This window comes from Archocentrus centrarchus, chromosome 4, assembly GCF_007364275.1.
Source record: "Archocentrus centrarchus isolate MPI-CPG fArcCen1 chromosome 4, fArcCen1, whole genome shotgun sequence".
Classification (NCBI taxonomy): domain Eukaryota; kingdom Metazoa; phylum Chordata; class Actinopteri; order Cichliformes; family Cichlidae; genus Archocentrus; species Archocentrus centrarchus.
Window position 1 is genome coordinate 38,275,374 of NC_044349.1, and position 11,424 is coordinate 38,286,797.

Here is an 11,424-nt window from a genome sequence, read left to right on the forward strand (position 1 = left end):
AAGAAGAAATAAGCCACATGTGAACCTGATCCAGAATCAGCGCCGTCTTCTTCAAAGCTCTTTAAAATGGACCGAGCCAAAGTGGAAACTATTCTGAGGTCAGATGGATCCAAACGTGGACTAAAGAACAGAGAGACCATCTGGCTGTTTCCAGATGTGCAGCTGGCACTTCTGGAAAGGCTCCATCAGAGCTGGTTTCAGAGCAGCATGTGCTCCCATCCAGAGACGTCTCCTTCAGGGAAGGCCTTCATCTTTCAGCAGGACGATGCTAAACTGCATCCTGCAGCTATGCCTGCAGCACGGCTTCGTAGCAGAGTCCGGGTGCTGAACCTGCCTGCAGTCCAGACTTCTGACCAAACACAAATGAAACAAAAATAAAGCAGACCCAGGACTGCTCCCAAAGTCCAGCAGCTGCACTCCTCAGTTCCAGATGTTTACAGACTGATGTCACAGCTAGAATTATGGCCCCGTGACAGCTTAGAGATGTGTTGCTGCCATCAAACTCAACATGAGCTCAGATTTGTCTGAAAATGGAACATTTCCTCAGTTTAAGCATTGAGTAGTTAAAATTGAGGTTTCTGAGATTTACAAATCATTGAATCCTGCTTTTATTTACATTTTACAGAAGATTAAAAGTGAAACTCAAAAACATCCAAGATGTTCAGTCATTTGAATGAACTACCTCAGGTCCTTTAATGCCCCCAAACCTGAAAGTGGAACCAACAAGTCTCCTTTCTCTTTCTGGCCTCACAGGATGGATAATACCTGCTTCTAAAGTAGAGTTTTTCACCAGTTTCTGAATGTGAGATGTTAAAGCGATTCATCAGTTATAACTCCTGAGTGCTGGAATACTAATACAGTCTGCGATACGAGAGGTTTGCTGGACTTAACATGAAATGAGGTATAATTCCTCCTTTTTCAGCTCATTCTCAGCTAACATGCAGCGTGCTGGGCATCAGCTTTCTCAGTCTAGAAGAAGCCAGCGCTGAATGATGTTTGCCCAGCTTTACACTCTGCCAGGAAAACATATCTCCAAAACTCAGGACTTAAACCTGAGTAGTTGTTGGACAGACAGTTCACACAGGGCGCACCATTCTTCATGGCCCTGGGCTGGTGGCCCAGTGTTTTGAGTTCCATTTGTGCAGTTCTGCTTTTGCTATATTTTTTGTTGTTTTAGTTTTTCTTACAGTTTAGACACAGTTTTTGTGTTTTTGTGTTCTGTTTTTGGTTAAAGTTATTTGTACTTTATTCTGGTTTCCCTTCATTTTTGTCTTCCCCGTGTCTGTTTTGGCCCTTTTGTATTTAGTTCCCTGTTGTTTTCTTCCCATAGCTTTAAATGGTAAATGGACTAGTTCTTATATAGTGCTTTTCTCCTCTGTCTGAGCACTCAAAGCGCTTATACAACACGTTCACGCAAGCACTTCCATGTGTAACTAAGCTAAGTGCTTTTATTATTTAACATTCACACTCCAACACTTGCATTGGAGAGCAATTTCTTGCCCAAGAATCAAACCACCAACCTTCCAGTCAGTAGTTGACCTGCTCTACCTCCTGAGCTACAGCCACCCCCGGTTTAGTTACAGTTTAGTTCTCCCTGTATTTTCCCCTTGTGTCCCTCCCTTGCGCTTGTTGTGGTGGCTCTTGTGTCTGTTTCCCCATGTGTCTCATGTGGTGTCAAGTCTGCACTTGTACCTTGTTAGGTTACTTCCTGTTTTATTTTGACAGTCTCGTGTTCCTCTGTGTTATTAGTTTCATTTGTTTCACCTGTGGTTCCCTGTTGTTTCCACTTGTCCTGATTACCTAGTGTGTGTATTTAAGCCCTCAGTTTTTCTCTTTTCTTTGTTGCCTCATTGTATGATTGTCAGAGCTCCCTGACGTCACATCACATGAACTGCTCCAGTTAATCACTGTTTTAACTGTGCCATTGATTTATTACTGATTCCTGTGTTCCTTCTTATGCTGTGTGATGACAAAGGTATCTTTTTATTCACTGGGACCGAGGAATGATCGACAAGTCAGGTGCAGTGTTCCTGAGACAGCCATCTCAATGACATCATACAGAGCCAAGAGTAGAAACACTGTGTGAAATACAGTGTTTATGGCAGTCTGAGGTTTGAGTCACAGGGATCATTATAGAAACGTAAGCACCCCCCACCCCCGAAAACAAAAAGCAGGAGGAATGTGACAGGAAATAAGCAGAACTTCAGTTATTACAGTTCAGTGTTTCCACGGTGCTCTTGCTAGTTTCAGTTCACTTTTATTGTTAACAGTATTTTAGTTTAGGCCTTTTCTGTAAACAGGTGGTATTTGTGAGGATTTATGAAGCTCAGATCAGTGTCACAGACATCAGTGCACTAAGGTCTGCACTAAGCTGGCCATAACTGAAGACTTTAGCCCAGCACGGTTTAAGCAGGAAATGCAGAAATCACTGAAATGTTTTTTCCCCAAACTCAAGTTCTAAGTTTAGGTTTAGTCGATCACAATAACCTCACTGTGGACTGACGGGTCCAGCTGTTTCCTTTCATCTTTTATGTAATGTTCTTACATGTAACACATTACCATATTACAGACTATAAATCTAGACTCACACCCACAGGTGTGGTCATCAAAGGGAGCTCGGACACATTCGGAGCTTTGGAAAGTCGAGGCTTTTGTCCAAAACAGAATCAGACTTTCATCACAACTGAAATCCTTCTGTGCTTTTCTGCCTTAAATGCATACTTAGTTCTTAATTATATGCTGTCTAACTATAGATTATCCAAAAACTGATTGCAGTAAGGAGACTTTAATAGCTCTGTGGCTCCTCCCATAAACTTTAATTACAGTCAGTGTGAATATTGTTTTGAAAGGATCGTTATTCATCTGGCCGTGTTGGTGGGTGGAGAGGAGGAAGCCAGGCAGTATATCTCCAGTCTTTTCCAGTTCAGGAAGGAGACGTCCACCACAGGGACAGCAGGTCTCTGAGGGCAGGAGGCCTCTGCAGGCGTGTGGCTCTCCACCGGCCGCTGGCTCAGGGGACAGCTGCGATAGGCCGCAGCGCTTGGCTTGTGCTCGGAGACAGCAGCTGCCATAAACAAACAGCTCTGAAAGCTGCTGGCACGATCCCCAGCTCTTTTCAAGACAGCGCAGCGACCCCTGTGACCTTCAGCTAACTCGCTCCATGAAGTTTGGACAGATTTGGAGAGTCCAGCTGGTAAAGAAATGAGAACGAGGACAAAGTGGCTGCTGCTGTATTTGCCTGTCAGTCTCCTGCTCTGCTGTTAGAAGTATTAGAGGAAAGATTTCATAAAAGTTCAAACAATACGTCATACAGGATTCAATCATGGTTAAATGAAATCCAAGAACATAAAAATGTTTGCACGGAGCTCCAAAACATCTGCAGCTGACGTCCGCCCAGCTGTCATGTAGACTGTGGCTCCTGCAGTGGGTGTAAAACTGATCTGGGTGCAGTTTCTAACAGAGCTTAAATGTGTTTTTCAGCCCTGAAACCTTTATGTGGACCTCTGCTGTCCTGAAATTTGTAGAAGTTCAACTAAACGATGTATTAAAGCATCTTAAAAAATCAGATAAGATTAGCTCTTTATTTTCTCTCTTTCCAAACAGCTGTTTGAATGCAAGGGTAAACGTTTGTGCGTCAGATTAACGACACGTTTTCATCGAGAATAAACGTCACACAAAAGAAACAAACACGATGTTTGTTCACTAATCAGCTTTACAGGCAGCAGCAGGGACTTTACAGGTTCAGCTCAGTCATGTGACTTAAAGGCAGCTCCATTGGTCGATGCTGCTGAGAGCCAGCGGGGCATACACACCTACAACTGCCACACCAACTGGAACATATGGAATATTTGGAAAGGATCCCAGCTGGAATGTTCTTCTGTCGTTGGTGTATATTATTGCACAGAAACTGCTGCATCATATAAAATAACTGCTTTTATTTGAGCCTAAAACTGAACACAACACAGTTTCACATTAAATAAATGACGTGTTTAATCCAGGTTTTCACACAGCACGGTTACATGGATTTAAGTACACTATATAATTGCCAAGCTGGACTTTAATAAAGAATGGACAGAGGAAGCAGATGGGACCTGATTCATTGCATGCAAATCTTGTTTTGCCAGCGACTCAGAAAGAACCTCTCATTACTCCCAACATGACTGCTCTCTGCATTACTACCAGGAGAAGATCCCAGTCAGCTCCCTGAATGCATGAAGGCCACGTGCTCGGGAGATCTTGGAGGAGAGCCTGATGAGCTGTGTTTTCCATTAACAGAGTATCAAATAATTCAGTTTGTTTTGGAGGAGCCGCTCTGACGTGCTGCCAACGGACTTCCACTTCATCCAACAACCAAATAAAAAAACGGTTAAAGCTGTCCAAAGAACCCGATGGAGCTCAAATCCCTGGAGACCCACCACGGAGATGTTCATTTTAGCTGTTTATACGATATGAGTCATTCTTCATGCTAGACTAACAGAAACAGTGAATATAAAGGCACATTTCTCAGGCCTGTGGTGGATCAGTTTATTTAAAATAAAAACATATGTGGATGAAAACACAAACCGCTTCACTTGTGAGTAATATTTTTAAAGGAGACCTATTAAACTCATTTCCAGCTTCATATTTTATTCTTGTACACTTCCAGGACATCCTTGGATTATTTCAGACAGTTCAAAAATAATCCTTATTTATTCTTATACTGGACCCTGGTGCAGCCCCTTGTTTTCTTACTAACTGACATTTGTTCTGCTTTTAATCTAGTTTAAATGACTGGCAGTGATTTCCACACATTTTAATGACCTGCTTGGTTAGGTGCAGGTCATGGATTGGATTAAAGGTGGGTCGTCATTTCAGTTTCCTCGGTTGTCGGGGTGACGCCTCAGCTCTGAGAGTCTTGAAACATCCAGTACTTCCTGTAGAAATGCATTAGTTTCAAGACCTGCTGTCCCCAAGCAAGAAACCAACAAAATGGGCCAATCTGTGTCCACAAACATGAACAAATACGCTGCTTTTTGTGACGGTTGCATGTTTTGCCCTGAGGCCAGGCTGCCTCCCCTTAAGCCAGTGGTTTTTCTGATTGGCCGCTCCTCCCAAACAGAAGGTCTGAGGAGCAGGGAGGTGTGGCTGTGTGCCTGAGATCATCATATTAGAGCATGTACTCACTTTGGCATCAGTGAAAGCCAAAAATAGACCAAAAAATGTTGGTATCTGAGCAGGGTAACTTTGCTGGTGCAGTCATCATAGCAACAACAACCAGTCACAAGCTAACAGAGTGTCGACTAGCAGGATGAGCTAAGCTACTAAGTTTTTGTGCTCCTCACAGTGATCAACTTCTCCTCTGTTTTGAAGTTGAGGGTTAGGCAGCATCTCTCCCTTTAAAATTCACTATCTGCAGCATCTGAACTGATGTCATTTGACTGGCTGGAGTTTGAAACGTGCGGCCCGAAGTGACAGACACGCGTATGTTTAAGTGTTTGGCTCATAGGGATTACTTGTAACTTTGGCCATGTTTAATATGAGCACCAACCACTGGAACAGGAGATATATGACAGGATAAAATGAAAAGCATAATAGGTCACCTTTAAATGTAGATGTGAATATGTATTAAAAATGTTTATGCATCAATAAAAAACTCCTCACATGCCTATAAATTCTCAAAGTCACAGTCAAAGTCTGTCATTCTGCACAGGATGTACTTCCACTGCCGATCTCTGAAACAGACAAAGAACATCTCATGAGTTGAACAATCATAAATTAACAAAGTTTTATTGTTTCCTCAGCTTCTCATCTGATGTGCCAATAAATTCTGATCCCATAGGTCTGATTCCTAGGTTATTGACCAACCTTAGCACTCCGCTGAAGGTGGTCTGGGCACCTCGGATGAAGTAGCCATAACTCGGGACAACCATCTCTCCCTCTTCTCTGTAGTATTCAGGAATGTCAGTGGTCTTCCTGTGGAATTTCATTAACCATTTGGTGATCAGTCTTTTTTGCAGAGATATAAGCAAAAGGATTGATACCACTCTCATATCTACCTGACAGCCAGGAAACAGTTTATCTTAATAGAGAAACGAAACGTGAGCGCAAACAGCCAGCTGAGCTCTGTCAGCATCTCTAAAGCCAACTAAGCACCATGTTACATTCACAGAGGGTATGTAAGCTAGGTCGATGAAACGCTAAAGGACCCCTAAACCTGGATTCTTTCTAGTGGCCAGCAGGGGGCGACTCCTCTGGCTCAAAAAGTCATCCAGCTGTGTAGAAGTCTGTGAGAGGCAGGTGTAAACTCTATGCTAACTGTGTAATGGCTTTAACAGACAGCTGTGAGAGTTTTATCCATCCTGCGACTCAGCGTCAGGGTCAATAAGATCAAATCTGAGGACCTACATGCAGGAGTAGGGGCAGCGGCGTTTGTAGTAGCAACAGTAAAACTGCCATTCCCGGTCAAGAGTGGACTCAAAGTACTTGCTCTGGACACCAGCTACCAGGCCATTACGGGTGCATGTTGAAGTCCTGCAACGACACAGAAAAGTCATCAAGTGAGTTTCCAGCAGTTACACTTCTGATGTAAATCACTGAGAGACAGTTTAGTCGAGACACATTCACACAGTTTGGTGGGAAGACCATACACTTTCCTGTCACCATAACACATCCGAGGCTGAGCAGCGGGGGGACGCAGCATGCCCAGACGTTCGTCGTGGCAACGTGGACTCAGCCTTCAGCCCTTTGGTCCAGCAGGGGCAGTTTAATGTCCTACCCGGTGTAACTCAGACAGAGGCGAGGCTGCGGTAAAAAGCCTTCACAGTGTTTGCAGACTAATCAGTGGGATGGGTGTAGCCAAGCTCAACCTGAAATAAATCTAAACCAAACCAGAAAGAGTCCTCTGAAAGAGCTGAGCGGTGTGTTTGCAGGGGAATTGCAGCCTGACGTCTCTGAGTAAACAGCAGGTTGAATCACAGATCCAAACAGGTTTTCTAAAGGTTGACCCAAGTCCTTTAATTAGATCAACCGTTCAGTGAAGCTGATAGTTAGTCAGAAATATGTGAGGTTAGAATGGGCTCACTTGACTCTTCTCTTTCTGCAGCTGATTCTTACTGCCTGAGCATGTTTCATGCAGTTTTGTTTTTTATGAAAAGTTGAGGGAAATATTCAGACTTGTGGCCTATAAAATGCAGGACACAGCCCTTTTTACTGTTTCAGCTGAAGACATATGTGGCTGTTCTGCTGTGAGATAGTGATTCATACAGACCCAGGAGAACCTGGATATGTTCCTCTGAATGAGACACCAGAACAGAATGAAATGCTTCATGAAAATAACAGGAGGACAAATATGTGGAAAGTCTGACAGCACCGGAAAGTTATTACATCCTGACTCTGTGACATGTTTATAGGTCCAAATCCCTTCAGCTTAAAAAGTAATTCAATAATGAGCATTTAAAATGATGCTTTGCTGGTTGCATCTGTTTAAAATGTCAGAAATGTCTGAGTAAATAAAGCTGAGGAAGAGCAGGGGCCCATGTTTATGTTGTGGTTTCTGTCATAACTGAAACCTTTCAGTCCTAACAGGACTCTGAAGTTCAGCAGTTTCCGATCGCTACGTCTCGCTTGGATTCAATGTGCTTCAGTTCTTTGCTTCAGACACCAGAAACTGTTCAGTCATCAACTCGGTCTCTCCAGCTTTTTATCAGCTCTGTTATTTTATGGAAAGTCTATAAGGTTTAAAAAGCTCAGTGTAAGTTCAGCCTATGGGCTCACAAATATTCAATTCAATTCAATTTTATTTATATAGCGCCAAATCACAACAGTCGCCTCAAGGCGCTTTGTATTGTGGGTAAAGACCCTACAATACGACAGAGAAAACCCAACAGTCAGAACGACCCCCTATGAGCAGCACTTGGTGACAGTGGGAAGGAAAAACTCCCTTTAACAGGAAGAAACCTCCAGCAGAACCAGGCTCAGGGAGGGGCAGTCATCTGCCGCGACCGGTTGGGCTGAGGGGAGAGAAAGACATGCTGTGGAAGAGAGCCAGAGATTAATATCAATTAATGATTAAATGCAGAGTGGAGTATAAACAAAGTAAATAAGGTGAATGAGAAGAAACAGTGCATTATGTGAACCCCCCAGCAGCCTAGGCCTATAGCAGCATAACTAAGGGAGGGTTCAGGGTCACCTGATCCAGCCCTAACTATAAGCTTGATCATAAAGGAAAGTTTTAAGCCTAATCTTAAAAATAGAGAGGGTGTCTGTGTCCTGAATCCAAGCTGGGAGCTGGTTCCACAGAAGAGGGGCCTGAAAGCTGAAGGCTCTGCCTCCCATTCTACTCTTAAGTATCCGAGGAACCACAAGTAAGCCAGCAGGCTGAGAGCGAAGTGCTCTGTTGGGGTGATATGGTACTATGAGGTCTTTGAGATAAGATGGTGCCTGATTATTCAAGACCTTGTATGTGAGGAGAAGGATTTTAAATTCTATTCTAGATTTAACAGGGAGCCAATGAAGAGAAGCCAATATGGGAGAAATCTGCTCTCTCTTTCTAGTCCCTGTCAGTACTCTAGCTGCAGCATTTTGGATCAGCTGAAGGCTTTTCAGGGAGCTTTTAGGACAGCCTGATAATAATGAATTACAATAGTCCAGCCTAGAAGTAATAAATGCATGAATTAGCTTTTCAGCATCACTCTGAGAAAGGATGTTTCTAATTTTAGAAATATTGTGCAAATGCAAAAAAGCGGTCCTACATATTTGTTTAATATGTGCATTGAAGGACATATCCTGGTCAAAAATGACTCCAAGATTTCTCACAGTGTTACTGGAGGCCAAAGTAATGCCATCCAGAGTAAGTATCTGGTTTGACACCATGTTTCTAAGATTTGTGGGGCTGAGAACAAGAATTTCAGTTTGATCTGAATTTAGAAGCAGGAAATTAGAGGTCATCCAGGCCTTAATATCTTTAAGACATTCCTGCAGCTTAACTCATTGATGTTTGTCATCTGGCTTCATTGATAGGTAAAGCTGAGTATCATCTGCATAACAATGAAAATTGATGCAGTGCTTTTAATACCTATAGTATGCTCTAATCTCTGTAATAAAATGTTATGATCAACAGTATCAAAGCTGCACTGAGGTCCAACAGGACATGAACAGAGATGAGTCCACTGTCAGAGGCTGTGAGAAGATCATTGGTAACCTTCACTAACGCTGTTTCTGTACTGTGATGAATTCTGAAACCTGACTGAAACTCTTCATATAAACCGTTCCTCTGCAGATGATCAGTGAGCTGTTTTACAACTACTCTTTCAAGAGTCTTTGAGAGACATGGAAGGTTGGAGATTGGCCTATAATTAGCTAAGACAGCTGGGTCAGTGATGGCTTTTTAAGTAGAGGTTTAATTACAGCCACCTTGAAGGTCTGTGGTACACAGCCAACTAATAAAGAATATTCGAATCCTTTTCAGTGTGGACGTGAAGCTGAGCCTCAGCGAGTAAGCCAAACTGCAGCGGCAGATTAATAATAACCTCTTGCTGTAGATGGATCCTCTCAGACGTTCTCGTGGATGAAGTGTGGTCCGTTTTTGTCTTCTTCCTGTCATGTGATGGTCATTGTCTCTGCCCACTGGGTCCCTCGATGTGACCTTTCACTGAGAGCAGTTTCATCCTCCATGTCTCTGTGCTAATGTGTTTACCAACCACAGTGCTGTTTGAGTTTTTAGAAATCCTTCAGTCAGAACTTAGCTTCACCTTTAGAAACTAGCCAGCTAACTTCTAACTCGGCTAAACCTCGCAGGTCCTCTTCTTCATGGATGTCTGGATGTTAAACCTCATTGTGGCTCCTGGGGGAACATCCACACTGATCCTTTTGCTCATAAATTTGGGCCATTTCTAGCTCTCAGCGGTGCCTCTGTGTTCCAGTTGGACATGAAAATGACAGCTCCTAATGAGGATCATATCTGGTCCTCTGGTTTAGCACTAACATTGTTTACACCTGAATTTCCACCTTTAATTCCACCTTTAGGTAATAACATGGGAATTTAAACCTGTGAAGTCCATTCAGGAGTTTTTTCTTCTGTATGTCATCCACCCAGTCATAGTGGCTTTTGGCATGCTGCCAAGGAAAGGATGAGCCAGAGTCAAGGGAAATAAATCTGTGTATAGTTTTGATCCTGTTGATTGGAGCAATAACCAACGGTTTACAGCCTGGTGATCATTATCAGGCGAGTAACACATGAGATGTGTCACTTGCATCATCATTTTTACATGAAAGAACAAATCTAAGTGTGTTCACAGCTGCTGCAATGAGGAAAAACAAGGTTTTTCTGCTCATTCCCATTTCGGATCATCCTTTCAGTGTATTTCTAACCTACTGCTATCACTCACTGCATATCAGGCTGTGTCCTGTTACATTCAGTGTAATGCAGTTTGCAGAGAGATTATAAAGAGCATCGGTTCAGCAGATTGACTTCTGTGCATCATTTAAATGAAACCACTGCTATGATCCAAATTTACAGGCAGCTTCTTGAACATTAATCACACTTTCTGATTTAACCATAAACCCTGAACATGCATGTCCTCCAACATGCCTCAGCCCACAGCTGTAAAAGTCTAACAAATGGATATAAGTTGGTACAAAACAAGTTAAAGAAGTTAAAGATATTAAGACAAGCGGACCCACCACTCCATCCCAGTACGGTTGATGTCATCCCACCAGCAGTCACTGGGCTCCCCCAGACCCTCAGGGGTGGGCTGGCACTCAAATGACCACAGGCGGTCAGAGCCATCCGTCTCACTGAAGTAGCTCCTGATGGCAACGATAACTTCACCGTGGGGACACTGGAAGTTGAATCCCTGGCGATATCCATTGACCCAGCCCATGTCATAATGGTCGTGAGACTGAGCCGCCACTGAGGCCAGCAACGCCAACAGCACCAGAGCTGGATTCATGATGAGGAGATCAGTCCATCTGCTGCACTTCCTCACATCTGCCTCAGCTTATACTCCTCCGAGCCTTTTTGCTGTCCAGATGTTTTGTATCCAGGAGTGATGTGTAATTTGCTGCTGGCAGGACAAATCCACAAGTACCTCACTTCATTTTAAGGTGGACTTTGAGACACATCCTTCACAAAGCCTCAGTGCAGAGGAGGGTTTACCTTAAAAGACAGCACTGATCCTCTGGAGAATGCAGTCACATGTTGGCCATCTAAATGTGCAGGGTGTGATCATCTTAATTATTTGATGTCCTATTTTGTCCAAAACCAACTTTTATTTTGAAAGCTTTGCAGCATCTGAATATTTTGATGTTACTGAGCAATCTCTGTGTATTAGTGTTGTTATCATGAGCATGAAAAACATGCTGTGTATTTTTCTTAGATGTGACAAACGCCTATAAGACGATCTGCCATTCGGCCTTTTTTTTCAGATTCATAAAAGAATCCATCCT

General features: G+C 43.1%; 1 protein-coding gene across 1 annotated transcript; it reads right to left on the reverse strand.

The window, feature by feature from the left end:
- Window positions 1-3,918: 3,918 nt before the first annotated feature.
- dpt (dermatopontin) lies at window positions 3,919-11,009 on the reverse strand. Its single transcript, XM_030727606.1, has 4 exons — window positions 10,660-11,009; window positions 6,385-6,510; window positions 5,845-5,952; window positions 3,919-5,711 (listed from the first exon to the last, which is right to left on the reverse strand). The coding sequence occupies exons 1-4, from the start codon at window positions 10,926-10,928 to the stop codon at window positions 5,645-5,647; spliced, it is 570 nt and encodes a 189-aa protein (XP_030583466.1). The 5' UTR covers window positions 10,929-11,009; the 3' UTR covers window positions 3,919-5,644.
- Between the last annotated feature and the right edge of the window lie 415 nt (window positions 11,010-11,424).

What these genes read in the sequence shown, in the direction of transcription:
- dpt (XM_030727606.1), bottom strand. Translation starts at nt 10,928, where the DNA reads ATGAATCCAGCTCTGGTGCTGTTGGCGTTGCTGGCCTCAGTGGCGGCT. An exon ending in CGCTGCCCCTACTCCTGCAT is followed by an intron (nt 5,953 to 6,384) that starts GTAGGTCCTCAG and finishes GAAATTCCACAG; the next exon opens with GAAGACCACTGACATTCCTG. An exon ending in ACCTTCAGCGGAGTGCTAAG is followed by an intron (nt 5,712 to 5,844) that starts GTTGGTCAATAA and finishes TGTCTGTTTCAG; the next exon opens with AGATCGGCAGTGGAAGTACA.